The sequence below is a fragment of the Lucilia sericata genome, unplaced genomic scaffold (assembly GCF_015586225.1).
Source record: "Lucilia sericata isolate MDLA Ls3-8-SP2 unplaced genomic scaffold, ASM1558622v1 Contig001151F_arrow, whole genome shotgun sequence".
Lineage (NCBI taxonomy): Eukaryota > Metazoa > Arthropoda > Insecta > Diptera > Calliphoridae > Lucilia > Lucilia sericata.
In genome coordinates this window covers 56,992-84,478 of record NW_023995122.1, presented here as the reverse complement: position 1 = coordinate 84,478, position 27,487 = coordinate 56,992, and the positions used below count along the sequence as shown (strand labels likewise).

At 31.2% G+C, this 27,487-nt stretch overlaps 2 protein-coding genes across 2 annotated transcripts; one reads left to right on the top strand and one right to left on the bottom strand.

Moving 5' to 3' along the window:
* Positions 1-1,741: 1,741 nt before the first annotated feature.
* LOC119610319 lies at positions 1,742-8,206 on the top strand. Its single transcript, XM_037965480.1, has 6 exons — positions 1,742-2,019; positions 4,170-4,338; positions 4,475-5,182; positions 5,824-6,212; positions 6,272-6,440; positions 7,299-8,206. The coding sequence occupies exons 2-6, from the start codon at positions 4,240-4,242 to the stop codon at positions 8,019-8,021; spliced, it is 2,088 nt and encodes a 695-aa protein (XP_037821408.1). The 5' UTR covers positions 1,742-2,019; positions 4,170-4,239; the 3' UTR covers positions 8,022-8,206.
* A 2,841-nt stretch (positions 8,207-11,047) lies between these two features.
* Positions 11,048-20,258, bottom strand: LOC119610310 (serine/threonine-protein kinase ATR). The gene is made up of 7 exons (XM_037965471.1): positions 19,906-20,258; positions 17,273-19,670; positions 16,680-16,973; positions 14,572-16,615; positions 12,147-14,215; positions 11,295-12,020; positions 11,048-11,231 (listed from the first exon to the last, which is right to left on the bottom strand). Exons 1-7 carry the CDS (start codon positions 20,133-20,135, stop codon positions 11,106-11,108), a joined length of 7,887 nt encoding a protein of 2,628 aa, XP_037821399.1. The 5' UTR covers positions 20,136-20,258; the 3' UTR covers positions 11,048-11,105.
* Between the last annotated feature and the right edge of the window lie 7,229 nt (positions 20,259-27,487).

Here is a 27,487-nt window from a genome sequence, read left to right as displayed (position 1 = left end):
ACTAGAACTGAACTAAACTAGAACTGAACTAGACTAGAAATGAACTAGACTAGAACTGAACTAGACTAGAACTGAACTAGACTAGAACTGAACTAGACTAGAACTGAACTAAACTAGAACTGAACTAGAACTGCACTAGAACTGAACTAGAACTGAACTAGAACTGAACTAGAACTGAACTAGAACTGAACTAGAACTGAACTAGAACTGAACTAGAACTGAACTAGAACTGAACTGAACTAGAACTGAACTAGAACTGAACTAGAACTGAACTAGAACTGAGCTAGAACTGAACTGAACTAGAACTGAACTAGAACTGAACTAGAACTGAACTAGAATGAACTGAACTGAACTAGAACTGAACTAGAACTGAACTAGAATGAACTAGAACTGAACTAGAACTGAACTAGAACTGAACTAGAACTGAACTAGAACTGAACTGAACTGAACTAGAACTGAACTAGAACTGAACTAGAACTGAACTTGAACTGAACTAGAACTGAACTAGAACTGAACTAGAACTGAACTAGAACTGAACTAGAACTAGAACTGAACTAGAACTGAACTAGAACTGAACTAGAACTGAACTAGAACTGAACTAGAACTGAACTAGAACTGAACTAGAACTGAACTAGAACTGAACTAGAACTGAACTAGAACTGAACTAGAACTGAACTAGAACTGAACTAGAACTGAACTAGAACTGAACTAGAACTGAACTAGAACCGAACTAGAACTGAACTAAAACTGTACTAGAACTGTTAACAGTGCTGTTAAATAATTAGCCTTTTAACCTAAAAGAAAGACTAAAGATCATTGCTCTTCATCGAAATATATTAATATGATACAACTATGTAGTTTTAATGTTTATCTCATGTCTGAAACCACAATTATCTACCTCCAAAAGTAGTTTTCCATTTCTGCTAAAATCTTACGTAGAAACATATGATTTCAATTGAAATATTATTGTAGACATTTGAAAGATCTCGAATAGAAATCAAGATAAGCACAATGAAAAAGTTAGTAGCCACGAGCCAAAATTTGCAAACTATAAAATTATTGCAACAACAAAAAATGTTAAATCATTCTTAATACTATAAAAATGACAACAATTTGTCTCCAAATTATAAAATTTAATTTTCAAAAATAAACATTAATTTTGATAAGAATTTCTCACTGAAGCATGGCCAATGACTTCAATTAATCTAAAAAACTATATTGTTTTAAGAATTATTGTTAAACAACTAATGACTTGTTACTTATCTTTTTTTAAATATAAATCTTATTGCGCTTCTTTGTACACGTTAGGGTTAATAACAGTTTTTATAGTGTTTTGTTTTAATAAATTGAAAAAAAAAAAAACAAAGATTACGACACATCTAGACATTAATTAATGGCAATCAAATCATTTTTTTTCTCGCATCACCGAGATATTTTAGTGTAATAACAACTATACAGTTGCGAACACACTTTTTTAAACAGACCAGAGACTATTTAAGATGTTTGAACGGTTAAAATATTTTATATATTTCGAAACCTGTTTCAAGTGCAACACCTGTGATTCAACAAAGTTAACCAAAAATTAAAAAAAAGTGAACAATTGTTTAAAAAATTTAATTTATAACAGTGTTTTATATTTATAAAATTTCAATATGACTATTACCTATTCCGGAGACGTAGTGGCTGAACCCAAACATTTGGATTATGATTTCTTTACCGATATTTTGGAAAATGCTTTGTTAAGAAATAATTTTCAAATAAAAACCATTGATTTTACTATGGGCAGTAGTACGGGTGAAAATTATTGTAGTCAAATTTATCGTGTTACTGTTTCGTATAAATCTACAAATGATAACGGAAATGATGGTTACATTTCTGTTATTATTAAAAGTATGCCACATACAGAAGCTACTGATTTTTTGTTGGATTTAAATGTTTTCCTTAAAGAGGAATATTTTATAATGATGTTTTGCCCAGGTTGGAGGTGTTGTGTAAGGATGATTGTTAAATTGCTCCAAGGTGAGTTTGGAAAGTAATTGATTCATTTTTGTTATTTGTTTGTACGAATATTATTATTTTAAGTTTCTTTATCGATTTCAATAAAATGCATCAATACTCAATAAAAATGATAAAGTGCTTTCTCAGATTTGGGTTCCCAAAAACAAGTTCCAAACGACGAATTGTGAAACAAGTTGTAAAATTTAAAATAATAGAATATAAAGTTTGAACTATCACTAACTAGAACTGAACTAGAACTAAACCAGAACTGAAATAGAACTGAACTAGAACTAACTAAAAGTACTAGAACCGAACTTGACTGACCGAACTAGAACTGAACTAGAACTGAAACTAGAACCTGAACTAGAACTGAACTAGAAACTGAACTAACTAGAACTGAACTAGAACTGAACTAGAACTGAACTAGAACTGAACTAGAACTGAACTAGAACTGAACTAGAACTGAACTAGAACTGAACTAGAACTGAACTAGAACTGAACTAGAACTGAACTAGAACTGAACTAGAACTGAACTAGAACTGAACTAGAACTGAACTAGAACTGAACTAGAACTGAACTAGAACTGAACTAGAACTGAACTAGAACTGAACTAGAACTGAACTAGAACTGAACTAGAACTGAACTAGAACTGAACTAGAACTGAACTAGAACTGAACTAGAACTGAACTAGAACTGAACTAGAACTGAACTAGAACTAGAACTGAACTAGAACTGAACTAGAACTGAACTAGAACTGAACTAGAACTGAACTAGAACTGAACTGAACTGAACTAGAACTGAACTAGAACTGAACTAGAACTGAACTGAACTGAACTAGAACTGAACTAGAACTTAACTAAAAGTAACTAGAACCGAACTTGAACTAGAACCGAACTAGAACTGAACTAGAACTGAACTAGAACTGAACTAGAACTGAACTAGAACTGAACTAGAACTGAACTAGAACTGAACTAGAACTGAACTAGAACTGAACTAGAACTGAACTAGAACTGAACTAGAACTGAACTAGAACTGAACTAGAACTGAACTAGAACTGAACTAGAACTGAACTAGAACTGAACTAGAACTGAACTAGAACTAGAACTGAACTAGAACTGAACTAGAACTGAACTAGAACTGAACTAGAACTGAACTAGAACTGAACTAGAACTGAACTGAACTAGAACTGAACTAGAACTGAACTAGAACTGAACTGAACTAGAACTGAACTAGAACTGAACTAGAACTGAACTAGAACTGAACTAGAACTGAACTAGAACTGAACTAGAACTGAACTAGAACTGAACTAGAACTTAACTAGAACTGAAATAGAACTGAACTAGAACTGAACTAAAACTAAACTAGAACTGAACTACAACTGAACTAAAGAACTAGAGCAGAATTACAATTGAACTAGAGAACTAGAGCTGAATGAGAACTCAACTACAATGTCCTATAACGATTTATTTGGATAATTTACAGAATTACGATCAGTAGGATCCGTTTTGGAAACCGTTGGGCTAGAGTAATTTATGTGTTTTCCGAATTTGAAAGAAGTCTTATGATCCGGGAAGATTTTTACAAAAACAAGCGATAAAAATATGTAGATCCGAAAAAAAATCAGATTAAAAAAACTGTTACTTTAAAACCTCTAATACCGCACTTACTTCTGGTGGTTTGAAACTATTTCTAATATATTTTCAACGAATGTGTTCTTTGACACTAATTATGAATATCTAGTTTTACATAATTTAGCAATTGACGAGTCTTCAACTATTAGTAAAAATTGGACCCAATCTTCATAACTTAACAAAAATGTGTGAACAAGAACTTGTTCTAAAATTGTCTCTAAAAAGGTTTATTTGTTGTCAGAATCGATAAAATAATAACTGGGAACATCAATTAAAAACTGTGGGATTGTTGAAATCCCACAGAATTAGTTCCAAAGGTGGCAATTTCTTATTAAATATCAATATCAATTAAATATCATTGAACTGAAAGCCAAAATAGAGATAAATACATGCATTTTAAAACTAGTTTCTCGAACTATGTAATTCAATTCTTCCTAGAAAGTTCCATTAAATGTTTGCTCATATAGAAATCTTATTTAATTCTTTTATAAATAGCTTTTATGACATTATAAAACTACTTAACTACTTTAACATTTTCAGACTTTATCACTCTTTAAAAACTCCCGTCAACACTTTGGTATTTGAAGACTTGGCTGTAGGCAAATTTGAAATGGCTTCTCGAGAAAAGGGATTAGATCTAGCACACAGTCTAATGGTTATGAATAAATTGGGAAAGTTCCATGCAGCCTCAGTTAAACTCTTTAAAAAGGTAACCTATAAATTTAAACTCCAAAAATATTACATATATTTTGATTCAACAGAAAAAAACATTGAAAATCTTTATCTTCTTAATCAAGTTATAATTAAATAATTATTAAAATTTTCAATTTCTATACTTTCTCAAGGTTCCTGAATTACAACAATGTTTCAACTCGGGCATGTTAGCCGATACTGCCTTAAATAAGGACGAGGGTATGGTTATGAAATTTTTCGGTAATAATATTAAAGCACTCATCGATTTAATCGAAACCTGGCAGGGTTATGAAAAAATTACCGAGAAATTAAGAAATTATTCTAAAAACTTAAGAAACAATCTAAGACGCAGTGGAGCTGTGGAGAAAAATGGTTTTTGTGTCTTAAATCATGGAGATTTATGGGTCAATAATATACTCTTCAAATATAATGATGAACGTAAACTTGTTGATTTAAATTTTGTAGATTTTCAAATGTCTGTTTGGAATACTCCTGGTATTGATTTGAATTATTTCTTTTATACCAGTATTGAGTTTGATATTTTAAAAAATAAATTGGATGTGCTGATTAAAGAATATCATAGATCTTTAAGTGAAGGTATGAAAGAATTGGGCATTAAGGAAATACCCTCTTACCAAGATATATACAATGAGGTACAAAAGAGACAATTGTATGGATTCTTTGCTCATTATGGTGTTTTTCCGGTAATATGTCAAGATAAGGAACAATCGCACGATAGCAATTTGGAGAATTTCAATGATGAAGCATTCGCTAAGCAAAAGTTAAAGCAAATATTTGCCTCCAAACGTTTACAGGCATTTTATCGTTATACTTTGGAGAACTTCGATAAAATGGGTATATTCGATTAAAGCGGCACAAAAAATTCAGTTGATTGAAACATGAACAAAGCTATCATATAAGCAAAACATTTTGGTTTAAAATTTATCCAACAATTATTGGAAGCTGGAAGAACCAAAACTCAAATATGCATTCATTGTAAATGAATTTCACGTCAAGTTCGAAGGAACTTAAACTATTTATTAAACGTATTATGCACCCAATTTTATTTCTACAAGTAAATGTGATTGATTAATTTTACAAGTTGTAGAGCAATTGATTGTGATTGTTAAAATGTATTATTTATTATATCAAACTCAATAGATAATATTTTTATGCATTATTTGAATAAAAAACTTGTAAACAAAACTAATAATATACTAAAATAATTTATGATTTTATACACGATTTTAATTTATATTTAATTAGGCAAATTTATGTACTTATCGTTTTTATTGACAATGTAACACTAAATTAAGTTATTAACAATAAAACTGTACTATTATATTTTTATAATAAAATCTAATAAAATCACTTTAACACACTAACTTGCATTGTTGCTTTTGTTAGAAAATATTATAGGAGTTTCTCTAATAATACGGAAAACAAATAATTTAATAATGTAATAACAATAAAATTTTATTTAAATATCATAAACAACTTAAAACGATCCAGCATTTCCACAATGGAAATCGTTTACGATAAAACGGTGGTTGTTATACCAAAACATTTAAATTTAGATTTTTTCGAAGAAATTGTTGAAAATGCCGTACAAGAGGCGAATCCTTTAATTAAAAGGATTTTTATAAAAATGGGTAGTAGTGCGGGTGATAATTATTGTAGTCTTATCTATCGCGTTTTAATCAGTTACACTTTAAGCGATGATTCGGGATTAGAACATACACTTTCGGTTATTATAAAAAGTATGCCTGTGACGAAATCGATTGATTTTTTGGAGGATATGAAAGTGTTTTTAAAAGAGAAAATATTTTATTATCATGTATTGCCAATAATGGAAATTTTCACGAATGATCGTAAACAATTTGGTGCAAAGTGAGTTGTATTGGAAGATATTAAAAAATTAAGATGTACTTTTAAAATGTTTGACTTAGGCTCTATCAATGTTTGAAGAAACCCATAAATACTTTGGTTTTCCAAGATTTAGGATCTTTGGGTTATGGTTTGGCCTCACGTGAACGGGGTATGGATGAAAATCATGCCTCGTTGGTGTTACGGCGTTTGGCACAGTTTCATAGCATTTCTTTGGTGGTTAAACAGAAGGTAAGCTGAATTATCCCTATGTTACAGATTTTTTTACGGATCCATCATAAATAATAAATAAATAATGGCCCAATCCGGATAGTGTTGCAAAATGATTTGTATATGTATACACAAAACATATTCGTGTAGAATTTCATCTCGATATTACTAGTAATTCAAGAGTTATTTACGATTTTTCAGAAGAGGAATTTATATGGGTGACAAACTGTGGGCCGATATCATTTTATGGGAGCTATGGTCATTTATTGACCAAACTATGGTTTTGTTGATAATACGATTTCTATTAATGGGAGCTTTATAAAATTTCGAACCTATTCTAATAATTGCTGAAAAAACTGCTATAATTTTTGAAGAAAAAAAAACACTAATCAAGAATGAGAAAAAATGTAATAATTTCATGGGTTGTTTGGGACTTTTGCTCATATTTCCGTTATTTATGGACCGATTTGGCTGATTCTCGAGACTTCTCGAAAACATATCTGATAGAATAATTGAAGATTAGGATTTCGCAGATATCTGGGATCTTCTGAAAATTGATTTTAACATTCAAACGGACAGACAGACGTACCTGGATAAATCGACTCCGCTATCTATAAGGACTCGAAATATTTATACATTATAGTTTCTGGATGTAGAAATTACAAACGGAATGACAAACTAAACATACCCTTCTCTCAAAGGTGAAGGGTAAAATCGCTGAAAAGAGAATTAGTTTTGAAACTATACCAAAAATGGATAACTAGAGAACATCCTCATTCCGAACTAGTAAGATTGAAATTTAAAATTTAAAGAAATTAAAAAAAACGGAAAGCTATAAGTAATCTGCAAAATATTCAAATTTAAAATAAATACTTTCAGGATCCATCTCTCTTCAAATGTTTCAACTCTGGAATTTTGGCTAAAGGAGCTATACAACGTGACAACAGCACATTCTATTGCCTAATCAAGGCAAGCTGTGAGGCCTTAATTGATTTAGCAAAGACATGGAAAGGTTATGAAGATATATGCCGAAAACTAGAGAATCATTTGAAAAACTTACGCTCTAAACTCGAACAAATGCAAAAACCGCAAGAACAAGAATTTCAAGTATTAAATCATGGCGATATGTGGGTCAATAACATGATGTTTCGATATGACTCCCCCAATTCCCAACAACCCCAAGATGTGGTATTTGTAGACTTTCAAATGAGCATATGGGGTAGTCCCGGTATCGATTTGAACTACTTCTTCTATACCAGTCTACCGGTTAAATTGTTAAAGGAAAAACGTGAACATTTCATAGAAATCTATTATGAAGAATTACAAAGTTCACTGAAAAAATTAAATTATGAAAAAATACCCACATTACAACAAATACGCGACGAAGTGAGAAAACGTGAATTGTTTGGTTTCTTTGCCAATCATGCCATTTATCCCATTATTAGCATTGATAAGGAAATTGCCGCCGACAGTACGTTTGAAAATTTCGCTGATCGTGAATTTGCCAAAAAGAAATTCAAACAAATTTTGGAACAACAAAAACTTAAGGACATGTACGCTTACACTTTGCTACATTTCAATGAGATGAAAGTGTTTGATTAACACTTGAATTTTGTATTGCCGTTTGGCGCGACAAATGCATTCACATTCAATTAAATTTTAAGTGTCTTTTTAAAAATGATGGTGTTGGTTTGCAGAAAATACAACAATACATGTAGAGTTGTTTCATTTTAGTTTAGTTAAAAGTTTATATAATATCAGGTGTCAAATAGAGTATTGTAATTGCTTAAATTAAACTTTAAATTGTTTTTAAAGTGGAAGTGGATTCATTTATTGGTTCATGTTGGTTTTTTTTTTTGTCATTCTGTTCTGGGAGATTTTTGCATATTTAATGAAAGATTAAAATAGAGGTGAGTATGTTGAGTGCATTGATTTGGTTGCTGCTGGGATTACGAATTTACGTACTTTTTTTCGGGAGGTAAGATTTCACAAATTTGAAAGAAAAGCTGTTTTTTCAAATTGATTTTGTAACAAAAACGTTCTAGTTACTCGATTTAAAACTAAAATTATCTTAACCTACAAATTTGAAACTGACTACTAAGGATAATTGCAAATTTTAGTGTGAAAATAATTTTCAAATTTATTAAATATTTACAAATTTATTCCTCTACATTGTTGCAACACTCACAGAATGAGAATAACTAATATCACAATTCGCTTAAAAGAAGGGCACTTTAAAATTCGACCTCCATATGAACTCTTACTCTTATTTTATCTTAAAACCAAAAGTAAATGAACTGAAAACATGTGCAAAATCGTTGTCATTAACTAGTGTAATTGCAACGACTTAGCAGCGCTATACTCGCTATTTAACAAGGAAAACAAACAGAAAGACAAATAATCGATTTTTGTTTCATTTCATTTTCCCCCCTCGAAAAAAGCAAACAGAAAAAAAAACGAAACCTAAACTTAAATAAAAGTTGAAAGATAGAAAAATTTGTAAACAAACATTTAAATGTTGCTGTTGCCATTTTGCGATGCATTTGTATAGATTGTGTTGACAAAAACAAACAGACTTTTTTACGAGTATTTTCTATGCTTTGTATTTCTTCTTTTTTTTTGTGAACGTGACCAAACGGTAGCAGGAACAACATCAGTAACAACATAATGTTTTCAGTTGTTCTCTGTCTGTTTGTCTTTGGCTTCTTTTTTTGCATTATAAAAGCGCAACTAAAGTATTAGGCTCCTGGTATGTACATGGTGTTATTTGTTAAGTTAACCAACGTACCAAACAACAACAATAACAGCATAAAAGCTGGAGCATCAGCAACAGCAGCTGGTGTTGATGTTGATTTCAAATTTACTGTTGTTGCAACTTCTGCTTCAGCTACTGCCGTTGTTGTAGAAAATCAGCATGTCACCATTGTAAAAATCAACGAGAAAGTTTCCCCAAAAAAGTTAAAAATAAAAAATAGAGTAAAAACCACATTTGTTTCGCCTTTTTGTTTGTGACCCACCACTACCACTATCAACAAAAACTAAAACAAGAACACAACTAGAGGATGGTATTTAAAAAAAAGGAAACAATTGCATTTAACCGCATTAGCAACAAACATGCCACTGTTGCTGATGCTGTTTCTATTGTTGATGCTGCAGTGACAATGCCAGTTGCATTTGTACAGTTGTTGGTGAGTTTGATGCTGCTCTATTGCACTAATAAAAGTTTAGGCTGTAACAACTGATTGAACTGATTACCAAGAATATTGAAATTAAAACAGCAACAACAATAGCAAAATAAATATTTTGAAGATTAAAAACATTTTAGCAAGAATTTAAGAATGTCTTTGAGTTCAAAACATTACGAACAATATAGATAAATAAAAAACAATTGAATTACAATGTATAACTAATACAATTTAAAACACTTTAAATGATGTTTAAGGATTTTCAATTGTTAAATTGGAAGTATGAAAATGGTCTTATTTTGATAAGGATTTAAAGGAGGACAATTTGGAGAATCAAAGTAATATCATGTTTAAAGTTTTAAGGATGCTGAAAAAATGACGAAAAATGCACCTATAAATGACAAGATGGCTTATAAACTTGCCAATACAAAAACTAAAGACATAAATGCCAGTCGAGGAAAATTAAGATCAAAAAATATAGTAAATAAATCAATACGTCTTAATTTTTCTTAGTTCTCTATATATCTGTTCTGTAAATCGAGCGAAATAATATCGATATTATCATTGATTTGTTTTTAAATAAATAAAAATTAATAAAATAAAAATAATTTAAAAACAATAAACAGATAACAATTTATGTTACATTTTAAATGCATTTGTAAGATTTATATTTTTTCTTATTATTTCTTTTTACTGCCTTTAAGGCAAAATGTAAATGTAAAACTGTAACATGAAGAAATAGATGTTGTCTGTCAATTGTTGAAATATGTAGTTTCACTTACCTTACCACCACACAATTTTTCAGTTCGGTCATATCCTGAGTCTTGATGAAATTCTTGAGTCTTGAGTTCCAGTCCAAAAAATGTCTACTTCAAGTTGTATTTTATGGTTTGAACACTCGCGACGTATGTTTTTATAACGAATCTAAAGTCTATAATTTTTATAATATTTTGAAAAGTTCCTATACCGAACGATCACTTTTTACACTTTGGTAACGAACGAGCGGACGATCACTACACTACCGATATAACCGAAATCTTCCGGAACCGTTTTAAACGTTTTGTTCTTTTATTATAGATACTGTGTCTTAATATTTACTTATTTATAATGTTAGATTTTTTGTTAATAAATTACTGGCTTGTTGTTAATTGTGTGATAAATATTAATGAAATTCTAATTACCGTAACGAACGCGTACGAACGAATATTTCGAATAACCGTGTGAAACGTTTTGTTGTGAATATTTTGTTATGGTTAGTGTTTTCAAAAGTTGGAAACTGCTGATGGTCAGGTGTTTTTAAGGTAAGTAGAGTTAGCAGTAAGTTCAAGATGTTTGTAGGATGTAAGTTCCAGTAATTGTAATTATGTTGTTGAGCTGCCACAAGTGCTTCTGTGTAGTGGTGGTTTCATTTGTTGTGATGATGTGGAAAATATGCAACTTTAATTTAAAGTAACAAATGAGTTTTCATATTTATTTATAACAAAGTTTGTGGACACAGCCGTTATATATAGGAACCCCAGCCTATATACATGGAAGCTAGATTATCAATATCTGTAGCTTCGTTTATAAGGAAATTAACTTGGCCTTCGGTAGACAAAGGCATACTATTACCCAGAGTACGTTTGACCTGCAATATTAAAATAGATTTATATATTTTGTTGGTTTTTTTTTAGAATACAGCTATACTTACGTAACCCTGTAACCTTTCTTCTATACGTTTAACATCTGTAATGGCTTTAGGATCGGTTATTTCCAAACCTGAATGTGTTTTTCCCTTCAAACGATTTATAGCACCCAAGTCGTAAACAAATGGTCGAAGTACAGACATTAAGGTTTTCGACTCATCCTTTAACAAACGTAAAGTGATTTCACAACATTTACGAAATAGACCTTCCACACCCAAAGGTCCCATAGCGAATACCATATTGCGCGTTAAACGAAAAGGTACAATTTCTGGATAAGCAAATGATTCACCTTGATTGAAGAGGCAATTAAAGTCAACATGTACTGCATCACCATTCGTTTCGTCGAAGAGTATGTTTTCACCATGACGATCACCCAAACCCAATATATAACCGACCATTGACATTACCGCTATAGTTTTAACATAAGAACTTCTAGCTTGATACCAACTGTGAGGCGAGGGAAAGCGTTGTTTAAACCATTCATGAAAGATGGGTGGATGACGTGTCAGTAAGACGTTTGTGAACATGGCTCTTTTCTTTTCCATGGGATCTGTTTTTGGTAGAGCACATTGTCGTAGTGCTCGATCTGGTATGCCCAAACCACGCATACGATACATGGAAACACAGATGCCTCTAAAGGAATTAAGATTGGGTAACCATTCAACCAGACCACATTCTTCATTGAAGGGTATGGCAGCGTAGGTGCGTATGCGTAAGCGACGATGACGAGCCTTTTGGGAAGGAGAATATAATGACAATGTTATAGGTATGATAAAGGAAGTATCATTTACACTTGCAGGTTTTAATATACTTCTGTACTTTTGTTTGTTACGTAAACATGTTAAAGTTACACTCACCTTTGAATCCTGATGAAGAAACCGCTTAACCAAACCATTAAATTCCATTAAACGGAAATCTTTGCGCAGATCATCTTTGGGCTTGACCATAACATTGTACGAGATACCATCACTACATTCAATGGTGATTTTCTTAGGTTTAGCAGCAGATCTTAAAACTACCACCTCTTCGCTTATGCCACACAAATAAACACAGCAACTGGGAAAAGGATTACTGGGCACTGAAGAAGCGTTAACTGTGGTATCCGGTGATATAGACGTATTTAAATTTAGAGACTCTGCTGTTGAAGTTATGGGAAATGAAGGTTGCATAAATTTTTCGAAGGGCAACATTATTTTTGAAAAATTACTATCCTCAAAAAGTCTAGGAAGTTGACGTACTAAACCACTCAATTCATAAGTACGATCAAAGGTAACTTCTTTGTCGGTGAGTTCAATTAAACGTTCAGCCAACATATTAAAATCGTTGAGTAGCTTTTGGAAGGCGGGTTTATTGAGACGAGCATCGGTAAAGATGAGACGGCAACGTTTAATGCGTGAATTGTGACAGGACTTAAATATGGGCAATAACATCCATAATGATTGTTGTGGGAAATGTTCGATAAGTTTAATGAAAATGTTTCTTAAATTATTAAAAACATCTGGTGAAGGATGACAAATGCGTGAGAGTAATTGTGAAAAGGCGGTATAAAATATACTAGTGGGCAACATGTTAACACAATTATTTATCATATCATTCATTTTCTTGGCCAACTCTTGGAATAAACTTATCTTAACGGCTTGACTAGAGTCTGAAGTTTGATTGGAGTCGGTCATTGATACCAATTGTGAAGTGAAATCTAGCCATATACTAAGCAAACGAGGCAAAGACTGATACACATTGGCATAGCCATATTTTAAGGATTTAGCATAGTGTAGCATTATATCCAATAGCAGACGACAGCCATTTTCCGATTCCTTTTGTTCTCGGGTAAAAGAGTCATAAATTTTTTCCATATATTGAGAATAATGCACCAAATATTTCTCACTGGTACGGTTGCCGGCAACAGCTTCTTTAAAGTAACGTAAATTCAATTCAGAGCAAATATTCATGGATTCGGCATTGTAGGAAGCTTGTAGAAATTTCGTTTCCGCATAAAGATGACGACTGGCGGTGTCCAGTTTACGTATATCACCTTCACATTTATTTTCAAGTACCTTAATGTTTTCCTCCAACAACTTAAAGCAATTACTTTGATTGCCTTTCTGCCACAGAAGTTTGGCTTTTTCCAAAAATAGGGTAACCGGTTGATATTGTTCTGCTTTCATTATGGAAATCTGAGCTTGCTGCAAGCAGCCAGCCTCACGATTCATGTGTATGGTACGCAACCATAATTTCACCAAATAATCATTAATTTTATCATTAACTTTTTGTATGAGATTATTGGCACAAGACAAATCTTGTTGCATAATTCTTTGCGTTTCCAGAAGCAAATTGCGACGGAAACAAAATACTGGCTCTAAAACACGAGCTATAGGCTGTAACACTTCCAAACGAGCATCCCAATTGTTAAAGAATTCTTGCACTTCTTTAAGGCATAGCTCAGTATTCTTAGCATCTTGTCTATCCGTATTATTAACGGTTGTATATTTTGTTATTTCATTGATTAATTGTTTATTATTTTCCAATTCATTTAACAAATGTAAACGTATGACTTCATCATAGGAATGTGTATAAGAATTGCCTGTTACCACAGAACATGATCTCATAGAGCTAACGACATTGGAACGTATAACATCCAGTTGTTCTAGGAAATTTTCAAATGTCTGCAGTTGTTTATCGTTTGGTTGACGGAAAAGTAAAAAGGATTCAGCACATTGTATATTCCAATTGGTAGTTTTACGCTTAACCACAGAATCCTCTAATAACTCTTGTAGTTCATCGTAACGGCCTAAACGCCACAACAATTCGGATTTACATTCTTTGAAGTAATCATCGGTATATTGATCGGCCAGTTTTTGCCAAAGGCCATCGGTGATAAGTAGGGCGGTTTCAGGATTATCCATACGCAGATAGCAATCAATCATTCCTGAAATTGTGAATAAAAATGAAAATTTGATACATATTGAACTTTTACTATTTGAAAAAAGTTTTGGTGAAGATTAAAACATTTTAGAAAAAAATTTTAGTAAAAATGAATTTTTGTCAAATTTTCAGTGAAAACGGATTTTAGATAATTTTTAATTTGAAAAGTTTTTCGATAACAATTTTTAGCGAAAAATAATTTCGGTAAAATTTTTTAGTGAAATAAAATGTTTTTGAAATTTGTGAAATTTTGTGTTGTAATAGTAATAGTTTTTAGTAATAATTGATTTTGATTTTATGAAATTTCTTAGCAAAAAATTTTTAAAAATATTAAATTTTTTATAAAAAGCAATTATGTACCTTTAATATGATCCTGATTTATTTGATGATCATCTTTTGACAACAATTGCTCATAACAGGTTATAGTCTCTTCGGGTTTATCAATCAAACGATTAACTAATATCTCTTCTTCCAAAGATAAATTAGATTTCTTCATATAAACAGCTCCCTCCACCGAGTCCGAATCCATTAATTTACCATGTATTTCAATAAGAAATGATAATTGTTCTTGCAATCGTACCGAGGGTTGTTCTTCAATATATTCCTCTAAATACATTAAAGCTCTGGCATATTCACCCGAATTGTAGTTGGCTTTTGATATTAAAGCTTTATTGAATTTCTTAAGAAAATCATAAATATTCTTAAAACGATTATCGGTTTGGGTGAGTTTACCACCCACCATATTGACTTTTTGCCATTCTCTACACCATCTTTGCAAGAAATCCACTTGCTCTGAACAGAGTTTTGTGCACGTTTGAGTTAAAGTTTCGGAAGTTTCAAATTGTTCTGAATTGCTAGATTCCGAGGGCATTTTGTCGGCAGCATATTTAGAAGATTTAAATTCTCTATAGCCGGAAACTTCCATTTCTTGTTGAGTGGAATGATCACGACTACAAAAGTTGAAAACGGCCATAAATTCTTCATAGATTTGTTGTACTTTGTCTTGAGGACATTCTTGGAGGGCGTGTAGCAGTATGTAGGGGAAAAATATGCCCAACATATTGGTGTCTCTTTTAATGCTGGGTTTGTAGGAATTTAATAAATGTTTTGTTTCATCTGATTGTACCATTTCTATTAGACGACAAGCCCAAGCAAATGACCAGTCCTCATAGCTGCGACAAAGACTACTTTCAAACAAGGGATGTTCAGTTAATTTACTTTCTCTTCTCGAGCCGGTATAACAGGAATTGAGTAATGGTTCCATTACTTGTTGCATTCTAGTAGGCAGAGCATCCCAAACATTTAGTTTTTTATTTTCTTTAGGTGACACACCAAACACCGATAGGGTTTCTTGTATAGCCAATGAAAAGTTGTCTACATATTTTGTATCCTTTTGAAACTGATACGCCTTACACAGTTCCATTAAAGCCATTATGGCAAAATCATCGGTATGTATACTTAAAGAGATTTCAGCCGAATTCATAAAGGAAAAATTTGCAGACATATAACTGGGATCTATGGCACCCAATTCGCCTAAACATTTAGCTGAAGCCAAATTCATATTACGATCATCATGCCTACAGCCTTTCATAAGTTCATCTACAATTTGTTCGATTAGGGGGTCTACTGGTACCGTATCCAATATCATATTATTTATTTCACTGCGATATTTGGCTATGAAGGATCTCATGTAATTTAAGCCATAAATACGCACCTGAAGATTTTCATTGCATACTTGTTTATAGAGGAAACCCAATTTGTCAGCCACACCATTACGTTCTATATTTAAAATCTCAGTTTGGCGTGCTACATATTGCCTTATATTTGGCTTGACTTCTGGCATGTCTTCCAAGAAATACAGATCTGGTATATAAACACCCAATAGACTATCGTTTTTCATTATTAGATAATCATAGATATCATTAACCTCCTGGGCATTTGTAGACATTAAAGGCTGCAATGAAGCCACTATACGACTTAGTGAAGGACCCAGTTCTTGAGTATTAACAATATGCAAGAAAATATTCCAAATTTTCAAACAAATGTTTTGTAAATTACGATCATTAAGCGTGAGAACAAAACTTAACATGGCTATAATTTTGAAACGAAATTGCGTGACATTGCTAGAACCAATTAAACGCATGATTTGTCCCAGACTATAAAGAGTTTCTTCTTTTAAAGGTTTTTCAAAGTTTGGTTCGGCCAAACAAGTTTGGAAATAAGTTATAACACCCAGAAAACGATCAGTAATAAAACTGGCAAATTCATGGGTGGGACTTTTAACAGATTTCTTCATAGCCATTGATGTGCTGGCGCCTACCTCATTGGGTAGTAGACATTGAAAAGCTTGCATAACAAAGGTGGGACTGCGATTAAAGTAAACCAGAAATTCCGAAACTGTTTGCTGAAAGAAAGCAAAATTGAGTCTTCAGAAAATGAGCTGTGAACATAATTTTAAATTTACCTACCTTTACATCAGTATTCATTAGCTTGCTTAAACTGGCCCCAGTACATTTGCCTATAAACTCAATACAGGCATTACCAATCTCTGCGTCTTCAGTTAAATAAATGTGTGTGTAAATGCGAAGAAAGGAAACCACAAATAAATTGGTTACCGGTTTTCGGGTTATTTTCGATATACTGACAATGAGTCCTTTGCACAAGGGAGCCTTAACACAATAGGGTAAAATCATAGTTACTAATAGACGATAGTATTTACAAATGAATTCTTGGACACAAGAAAAGCCCAGCATTTTGGTAAACTAAAATGAAAAGAAAAAAGTTTTGTTGAATAGGGTAGAATATATAGAAGTTTTTTTGAGAAGTTCTTCTTGGAAAGGGTTTTTTGAAATAGCTCTTTTTTTTGTGAAAAAGCTCGTTTTTATTGAAAAAGTTATATTTTATTGAAAAAATTTTTTTAATGAAAACACTTTTTGGGTGAAAATGTCTTTATGTTTTAGTTGTTTTAGGGAAAACGCATTTTAAGTAAAAAGGTCATCAAAAACTCAGAATTATTTAGTTTTTTGATTAATTTAGTTTGAAAAATAACAGAAACACTTACCGCCTTTAGAGATCTGGTCATTCGTACTCCCTTTGTAAGATAAACATAAATCATAAGCTTTACTATTAAATTTAAAGCATCACGTTTATACCAATTCCACAGCTGAATGGGTTGAACATTATAAGCACTACACATTTCACAACCCGTTAAAATGGCCTCATGTACTACCTTCGACTCAGGATGCAGCAGATAAAAGAAAGTCATTTTAAAGAAATGAAAAAGCCAATGTTCTGTAAGTAAACCACTTTGGGTACAGCAACCAATAATTTCCAAAATAATTTTTTGATGCTGATAAGTTTGATCGGTATTTAAGGATTCGACAACTTTTTGTAAAACAGCAGCGGAAAGTTGATGAATGAAATCGGGTTCAATTCGTATGAAATTTGCCAAAACTGAGGATACTGTAGGCAAATAGATTTTGGTCATATCCGTGAGTGAAAATATAGATTTAAGGCATTCATCTGATGTGATGTTGCAATAGGTAAGATGATTGTTTAAGAGATGTAGTTCTTTGTTTAAAAATAGTTGTTGTATAAGTAATAATTTCATATCAGCGGGTAATTTTTGATTAGTTGATAGCGTAGAGGAAACCATTTTGCTTACACATAGAACATTGATTTTATTTTCCAAAAACTCCTTTAAATTTTGTGAAGATTGCAGTAAAGATGCATTGAAGCAATTTAAACATAAAACCTCTGATTCCAACAATTTTGTACAATTTACTGCACAAATATTCGCAGAAAAGGGAAATTTCTTTATTACCATTATTTCTTTTGTTTCAGCATTGAAACAGCTTAATAACTTTAGCAAATTGGTATAGACTTCTTTATTTTTAAGATTTGCTACCAGAAATTCTTTCATTATATACTCCATAGTTATCCATTGCTTGTTTAGACAGGAAGAATATTTTAATATCAAATTATCTTGTTCCTTGTTAGACGAAAATATTTGTTTGCCTGCAGACTTTAAAGATTGTTTGATATTGCTGTTGGCATTTTCGCTTTTTAAATTATTTATTAAAGTTAACATTTCCAAACTAAGCTCCAAACTGGTTGAATCATTTTGAAGTATTTTCATGGGACTTAAATTTTTTATAGGTTTTAAAACAATTTCTATTAATTTAGCTTGTATTTGAGAGGGCAACTGAGTAACTATGATATTGGATTGTAGTAGAAATGCAGAAATTATTATTTCATCCATTTCATTGGGTGACACACGGCTGGAATGATTAAGTTTTGTGCACCATAAGTCCAAAGGTTTGATCCATTTTTCTATTTTTATACAATTACTCGGTAGTTTGTTTTGTAGTGTTATCTCGTTTACGGTGGAGACACTTTTTGCTTCCATTAATTGCTGTTGATGCTGATAAATATGTTCCCATAGTTTTAAACTATTTAAGCATTCATGGACTACTTCAAATTGTGATTTATTCCACTTTTCCAATTTTATAAATTCCAATACTTTTACTTCAATAAACTTAAAATATTTATCAAGTTTAGTTTTTTCTTTATTGTTATGCAAATAAGCGGGCAAGAGACGCAAAACAAGGGGATAATCCTCTACAACACGCCAAAAAAGATTGAAAAACTTTCCTTGCTGATCCTTGACAATAGTTGAAGAATTAATCAATTGAAATAATAATTCGACTGAAGTTTTAAAGACTTCCAATAAATTTTGGGTATTTTGACCGGTGCGATAACGTAGCCATTGATGAATTTCAAACATATACTCCATTAATAGGAAACAGTGACGTATGAGTATCTCCTTTTGCTCCACCTGATGTTGTAGATTCTTTAAAATTTTCAAAAAACTGCTTGATTCTTCAACAAACTCATCTATAGAATCCAAAGCAAAACAATTATTATTTAACCATATGGGCATATAATTCCACATCATTGTTAAGGCTCTTAGGCTTAGTTCATACAGATGCTGTAGGTTGTTGTTAAGCACGGGCACCTTTTGAAAGACTCTACCCAAATATTGTAAGCAATAGAGTTTTGTAGAAAATTCACATTCTTTCAAAGCTTTAAGAACTGTCATTAAGGATCCTTCAAAGGTTAGCGAGTAATTGGTATAACCCACAAATAGACCATGATGCAACACTTGTAATAAGGCCTGCACATAATCGTCCACATCATCTATGTCAACCTCGATGAGAGGAAAACTAAAATTTGGATCAATTTCTTTTAAACAATCATCGGACGATGTGAATGCTGTGATTTTAAGCAGCTGACTTTCAACTTCCTCTTGACAGGAGAGGTCCACTTTAGAATATTCTTCACATAATTGTTCAATGGCTGAAATGTAGGCTTTTATTAAGGTTTCGAAGAGCACGCCACGATTTATGAGGCAGGAATTTAATAATTTACGCTGAACTTTTAAATTCTTTTCGTGAATTCTTAAATGAGAACATAGAAAGACAAAAAGTAGGAAGTTAGATAAAAAAATGGAGTTAGGAACTGCTATCACGTATTATCTATACAGTTTTCTCTAAAAATCATTTCTTTTAATAGAAAAGTGTTTCCTAATGTGTATATATAGAAATAAAAATGTGATTGGACTACCATAAAATAACACTACAAATAATCCACACTAAGTGCCCAACAACCGCAGCCGTCGTCAACTTTACTTACTCATAATCCTGATCACTTTCCACTTTTAAAGACTTTACCAATTTATTGACCAGCCATAAAATGAAAGTGTCTTGGAAACGATTAGTGCTCTCCTTCACCGAATATCGTATCAAACTGGGTTCCTTGCACAAGATATCATCGACAAAAACAAAGACATCATTTAGCTCTGTTTCATTGCGATTTACTAAACTGTACAACAGTTTCCACATATCTTTACGACGGTCCGTCATGGTTTGAGATAGTTTTTAAACACTTTTATACAAATTTAGATTAATTTCTTAAATTCTTTATTTATTTCACATTTTCTGCAGAATATTGCAATACTCGATGCAAAACGCGCGCGACAACAAACAATAACTGGGTAAAACAGGGTTGTTATTAGTAAACAACAAAAAGTGCTACCAAGTTTAATTTTGCGTTCCTATTAGACAATTGTGATGGTACATTCATTTAATTTGTATTTAATGCATTTAGTACTTTACACTAGAGAAGGCAAAGTACTGAATTGATTTTTATTATTATGAAAATGGAAATAATTATAATAAAAAAATAAACTACTTAGTTTAAACAAAATGATCACTCATAACATACATATATCGGTCATTTACTACAAAAAGTCGTTTCGAGAAAAATAGCTTTGAATGTTTAATTACCTACATTTTACCATTTTTTAAATAACTTTTAAACAAATCATGAAATTAAAATCGTGGACAAAAAAACGATTTTATTTTTTGGATTCCATATGTACATAATTAGAATTTAAAATTTTGGAATTATTTGCAAATTTATAACAGATAAGAGTTTTTATGAACATATTCATACAACCGATAGAAATATAAAAATGTTATTTTAATTTAATACTTAAAATGCCGTTAAATAGCCAAATTATTAAAAAAGCACCAGAATATAATGTTTGATCCAAAATCAACAATATATAGTTAAACACGACAATGAAATTAATCATAATCGGTAATATCTCAAAAACCATAAACCCAAACAGAGTTTAGTATTCAGTTATGTTTCTCTTAAAAAGAGCTATAAAAATACAAATAGATTTGTGGGATTGTTTGCTGAATATTTTCCCATCGTGATAATGAACGACTATTGAATATAGTCCATCTACATATGTAAGTATTTTCCAAAAACCGGTTTTCGAATATATAGGTCACATTTGAAAAAAAAAAAAAAACAGGTTGACATTTTTCGAATCCAGAAAAACCCGGTTAACCGGCTTTTCATCATAAATAACAAAATATATAACGAAACCGATTTTTAAAAAGTAAAAACCGGCTTATTCGATATTGGATAAATTAAAATTTAGAAGAAACCGACACTGAAAAAACAGGTTTTAAACCCGGTTGAAAACCCGAGTCGATCACTCTAATAAGTATAGGTATAGGAAAATTTAAAAGTTTGATTAAGATTAAAAAAAACCGTCCCCATATAGGTATAAATCTATGTAAAAATTAAAATTTATCCGAAAAACTATGAAATTTTGATATACTTTTGAACTAGCACAAAAGTTGATGATAAGCTCACCCAGCTTTGGACCCAAAACAAAAATTTTAACAAGTTTCGCTGGAAACTTCAGTACCTTATTTTTCTCCATGTAAATGGGGCCATCCTAATGTAGCCGTATCAATTTCCAGCTTATAAAAAATGATCTATAAATATTGATTGAACTTTATTATTTCCATGTGTTTTATCACAAAACCAAAACTCCAATTAGAATGTGAGAAATATGAGCTTCCTTGTAAAAAACAACTATTAGCAGCCTCATTGTTGCCGGCAATTGGGACTCTATTAGTTTTATTAACTTGCTCATAATGAGAAAGAACTTACAAATTATTTTGTTACAGCAACTTTCCATTGTTATTTACACAGAAACGAAATTCATCCGGTTTCTCTCATGTCTGGCTTCCATACTTTAGACGCCTCAAGGCTTCGTTCCAAAAATTCTATAAGTTTATAAATTCTGTGACACCAGACTTTGGCGGAAGCTTTATATCATAGATAACGCATCAGCAGCGAATTGATTCTTACAACAAATCATTCTTCACATTCCACAAATCCAGCAATGTGTGTATCTAACATTTTTTTATGTTTAATTGATTTATTTTATATTTTTTCACTAGCTAAAATTTTCACTGCAAAACGCGCGCGAAAGTCTAAAGAAAACTAAATAAGAAGCCGGCACGAATAAGAAAATAAAAGAAAAAGTAATGCCAAGTTTTTAGGTTGTCCTTATTAGAGTTAGTGTTGATAATATGACGATATCAAACGATAGCTAGTCTTATTTTGTAAAAAAAAATTTAAAAAAAACCGGAAAGTCAATTACTGAACAAAGTATACCCGATGATAGTGATTTAAATATATTCCGATCGGAAGTAGAATAATGTATTTCCTTTTCTTCATTTTTAACAAAAAAATTCGAATTCCCACTTGTTTATGTAAAATGTAAGGTTTTTTTAAAAGTTCCAAATAAAAAAAGTTATATAAAATTTAAAGCTAAAAATACATTTTAGCCATATAAAGAAAATAGTGTTAAACCAAATTCCTTGATATGAAAACTTGTTTTTTAATGTGAATTAAAAAAGAACTTATAAGATTATTGTGAGCCAACAATATTAATCGAAATCTAAAGAAACTAAAACAATATCAATCGGAATATAAGCTACAGAATGGATATTGTTCAATTCGATAATTAATAAATTTTTTCTTAATTTCTTAAGTTTAAATATCAAAATCATTAAGGTTCCTATTCCAAAAATCTCCCTGATGTTTATAAGTTATGATTTGATGGGAGGCATAGCCGAAACTAACACTCTTACTTTTTATTTAGTGAAATAGCTCTTTTTGGTGAAAAACTTTGTTTTTATTGAAAACGTTATGTTCTATTAAAAAAGATTTTTTAAGTGGAAAGCTTTAGTGAAATAACTTTGTTTGTAAAAGAGACTTGTTTTAAAGAAAAAAACGCAAAGTCATCAACAACTCAGAATTATTTAGAAGTTTTTCTCAAAAAAAAATATATATTTTTTTTTTAATTTAGTTTAAAAAATAACAAAAACACTTACCGCCTTTCGAGATCTGGTCATTCGTACTCCCTTGGTAAGATAAACGGAAATCATAAGCTTCACTATTAAATTTGAAGCATCATGTTTACACCAATTCCACAGCTGAATGGGTTGAACATTATAAGCACTACACATTTCATAACCCGTTAAAAAGGTCTCTTCTTCAGGACTTGTACAGCAACTAATAATTTCCAAGTTTGATCGGGGTTTAGGGATTATTTTAATTATTTTCGTAGATTCTTAAATGAGAACACAGAAAGATAAAAAGTAGTAAATTAGATAAAAATGGATTATATTAATTTCATTTAGTGAAAACTTTCATCACAATACAAGTCTGTACAAAAGTTCTATAATTATCTTCCAAAAGTTTCCTTCCCATTAAATATTTCCGTAGTAAGTTATCCTCCTAATATAGTTTTCCTTAAGGAAAAGCAGTTGTCATTAATCATTTCTAGCAGCCCCATTGTTAACGGCAATTGAGACTCCATTAGTTTTATTAACATGCTCATAATGAGAAAGAACTTACAAATTATTTTGTTACAGCAACTTTCCATTGTTATTCACACAGAAACGAAATTCATCCGGTTTCTCTCATGTCTGGCTTCCATACTTTAGACGCCTCAAGGCTTCGTTCCAAAAATTCTACAAGTTTATAAATTCTGTGACACCAGACGGAAGCTTTATATCATAGGAAACACAATCAGCAGCGAATTGATTCTTACAACAAATAATTCTTCACATTCCACAAATCCAGCAATGTGCGTATCTAACATTTTTTATTGTTTAATTGATTTATTTTATATTTTTTTATTAGCTAAAATTTTCACTGTAAAACGCGCGCGAAAGTCTAAAGAAAACTAAATAAGAAGACGGCACGAACAAGAAAATAAAGAAAAAGTAATGCCAAGTTTTTTGGTTGTTGTTATTAGAGTGAGTGTTGATAACATGACGATACCAAACGATTTTGTAAAAAAAAAAAATAAATAAAAGACCGGAAAGTCAATTATTGAACAAAAGTTGTGTTAACTTGTATAATTTTACACGTTAACTCCTAACGTTTATAAATTTATATGAAATTGCCTTTGAACGTTAGTAACAAAACACAACTATATACTTTATACCCGATGATAGTGATTTAAATATTTTCCTTTTTTTCATTTTCAACAAAAAATTTTAAATTCCCACTTGTTTGTGTAATGTAACGTAATGGACCCTCCTAAGGTTTTTTTGTTAAAAAGTTCCAAATAAGAAAAAAAAGTTATAAAATATAAAAGTTTAAGCTAAAAATACATTTTAACCATATAAAGAAATTCCTTGATTTGAAAACTTGTTTTTAATATGAATTAAAAAAGTTCATAAAGAACCATAAATAGGTCCATCTTCCGAAATTCATGTCTATTTTACAGGTTATGATTTGATGGGGGCATATAAGATTCGGCATCAGAGATACAAGCCGATGGGAAATGATCGGCGGCGGCGGCGCAACCATTTTGGGTCGGCGGCGGCGGCTTATTACAAAAAATATCGGCGGCGGCTAAATTGTCGGCTCAATTTAACTTTTTCTTTAGAAATTGACCTTATAAGGTTTATTATATTGAAAAATCTTTGTATAATAGTCTGTTACATAGAAACCTGTCTCTATATAAGTTTTTTTCTGCAGAAAACTATTTTAATATTAGCACAATATTGTGTGGCAACTCTTTTCAATTTGCCATAAGAATTTAAAATAGTGGCAACTCCGTTCAATTTGGTGAAATTATGTTCTGAAATACATGTGTGATTCTAATCTTTATCAGCGGCTACGTTTAAGCCGGCTTAGCTTTTGAGCCGCCGCCGATTTGAGCCGTCTCGGCTTGTATCTCTGTTCGGCATAGCCGAAAATAACACTCTTACTTTTTATTTAGTGAAATAGCGCTCGTTTTTATTGAAAACGTTATGTTCTATTAAAAAAGATCTTTTTAAGTGGAAAGCTTTAGTGAAATAACTTTGTTTGTAAAAGAGATTATGTATTTTAATGAAAAAACAAAAAGTAATCAATAACTCAGAATTACTTTAGTTTGAAAAATAACAAAAACACTGGTGATTCCTACTCCCTGGTCATTCGTACTAGCTTCACTATTAAATTTGAAGCATCACGTTTACACCAATTCCACAGCTGAATGGGTTGAACATTATAAGCACTACACATTTCATAACCAGTTAAAATGGCCCCCTTTACCAGTGTCGGTTTTTTCTTAATGTTGATTTTTCGAATATCGAATAACCCGTTTTTTCACCGGTTTCTAATACTTTTATTTGCTTTGTATTCAAAGATTATTTAAATGAAATTTTTAAGTAAACCGTATTATTGTCCGTCTAAATTTTAAAAATATTCGAGTCGAGGAACTAGCGTATATTTTTCTCAGCTCCTTTGTTTTAACTTTTTTGATTTTCCTAATTAATTAAAAAAATTATTTGTAAAATTGATAACTGTTTGATAAAATTTTATCAATCTTAAGATTGTATTCCAATTACAATAATTAATTTTCGACTGAAATTTTATGGAAGTGTAGGAATGCAAATTTCCTATACAGGTAAATTAAAATATATTTTTTTATTTATAATGAAAACCCGTTTTTTCTGAATTTGAAAAATATCAACCGGTTTTTTTAAATGTCAACTATTCGAACTATTCGAAAACCGGTTTTTGAAAAATGTCGAATAATCTATCACCCTAATATCAAGTCAAGATCTTTATCATGCCTTTGTAATTAAGATTAAAAAAATATTCTTCCCCATAAATAAATCTATGTAATAATTTTAAATTTATTCGAAAAATTATAAAATTTGGTTATATTTTTGAACTAGCACAAAAAATGATGATAAGCCTTTAAAGGTGTATTGAACACCCTTTCATATGATATCAAAATTCGATTTATTCCTTTGTGAGAAACATGAAAAAATTGGAAAACTTAAACAAGGAGCTTTGACGAAGCTTAGGAGAGTAGCTTTGAACACAGAACAAAAATTTTAACAAAAGTTTCCGTAGAATGAACCAAGCTTTCAATTTCGGTGGATACTTCTGGTAGCCGTATTAATTTCCAGCTTATAAAATATGATCTATAAATATTGATTGTACTTTGTTAATTTTATATGTCCCATCCGACTTTTTTATTTCCATGTGTTTTATCACAAAACCAAAACTCCAATTAAAATATGAGATGAGCTTCCGTATAAACAAAAAACAATTAGCAGTCTTATTGTTGCCGGCAATTAAGACTCCATCAGTTTTATTAACATGCATATTATGAGATAGAACTTACACATAATATTGTTACAGCAACTTTCCATTAATATTCACACAGAAACGAAATTCTTCCGGTTTTCCTCACGTCTGGCTTCCATACCTTAGATGCTCCAAGGCGTAGTTCCAAAATAAGTTTATGAATTTTGTGACACCAGGCCTCAAGCGGAAGCTTTATCTCATAGGAAACACATCAGCAGTGAATGAATTCATTGAAGAAATGATTTTTCACATTCTACAAGCCCAGCAATGTGTGTATCTAACACATTTTACTATTTAATTGATTTATTTTATATTTTTTATTAGCTAAAATTTTCACTGTAAAACGCGCGCGAAGGTCTAAAAAAACTAAATAAGAAGCCGGCACGAACAAGAAAATAAAAGAAAAAGTAATGCCAAGTTTTTAGGTTGTTCTTATTAGATAGTTAGTCAGGGTTGGCAAATAGAATTTTCAAATTGTACAAAACAGCATTAAGAAAATTGTACTTTTTTGATTCCATTTGTACCAAATCATTTTTTTTACTTTATATCAATATGAAGCACTTTCAAAATTAACAGTTCATTTGTATTAGCCCAAAAATTAGTCATAAGACTAGACAATGAACAAGTTCATTTGGCAACCAGATAGGTCCATAGACTACACAGTCTATAGACTCCCTATGGACGACACAATAGAGTAGTCTATAAACTAGACAATAGAATACTCTATAGATAAGACAATATACTAGTCTATAGATTAGAATGTTATATATTAGTCGAAAGGCAAATACATAGAGTTGTCTATAAACTAGATAATAGAATAGTCTATAGGCTAGACTCTAAAGACTAGATAATAGCATAGTCGGTAAATAACGCAGAGACTACTTCATAGACTAGTCCCTGGACTAATTTTTAGACCAGAGCACAGAAAATTCATTAGACTGTACATTAATAGTCTATGATTCGGCGACAATTCGATATGGTTCAGTGTAAATGCACTAATGGTAGTAAGTCATTAGAATTTACACTTAGAGGAAAAATACCGCAAATAATCGATTTGTACTTAACGTTTATTTAAAATAGCACTTAAATGGCCCTTAAAATTATTTAAAATTTTAGCGATCGGATAAAAAAATAATCCTAAATATGTAAATAAACTAATGGTTGAAAATTATTTCTTCTTGTCTAGTTGCAATCTCTTTCAGGTTTTTAAACAATATATATCTAGGACTTCCTACCTTTGAAC

Excerpts from the sequence above, each read along its gene's own strand:
- LOC119610310 (XM_037965471.1), bottom strand. The coding sequence starts at position 20,135 with ATGACGGACCGTCGTAAAGATATGTGGAAACTGTTGTACAGTTTAGTA. Across the intron at positions 16,974-17,272 it reads TGACCAGATCTCTAAAGGCG|TTTACCAAAATGCTGGGCTT; the intron begins GTAAGTGTTTCT and ends TTTTCATTTTAG. Across the intron at positions 16,616-16,679 it reads TAATGAATACTGATGTAAAG|CAAACAGTTTCGGAATTTCT; the intron begins GTAGGTAAATTT and ends GCTTTCTTTCAG.
- LOC119610319 (XM_037965480.1), top strand. The coding sequence starts at position 4,240 with ATGGCTTCTCGAGAAAAGGGATTAGATCTAGCACACAGTCTAATGGTT. Across the intron at positions 4,339-4,474 it reads CAGTTAAACTCTTTAAAAAG|GTTCCTGAATTACAACAATG; the intron begins GTAACCTATAAA and ends TACTTTCTCAAG. Across the intron at positions 6,441-7,298 it reads CTTTGGTGGTTAAACAGAAG|GATCCATCTCTCTTCAAATG; the intron begins GTAAGCTGAATT and ends AAATACTTTCAG.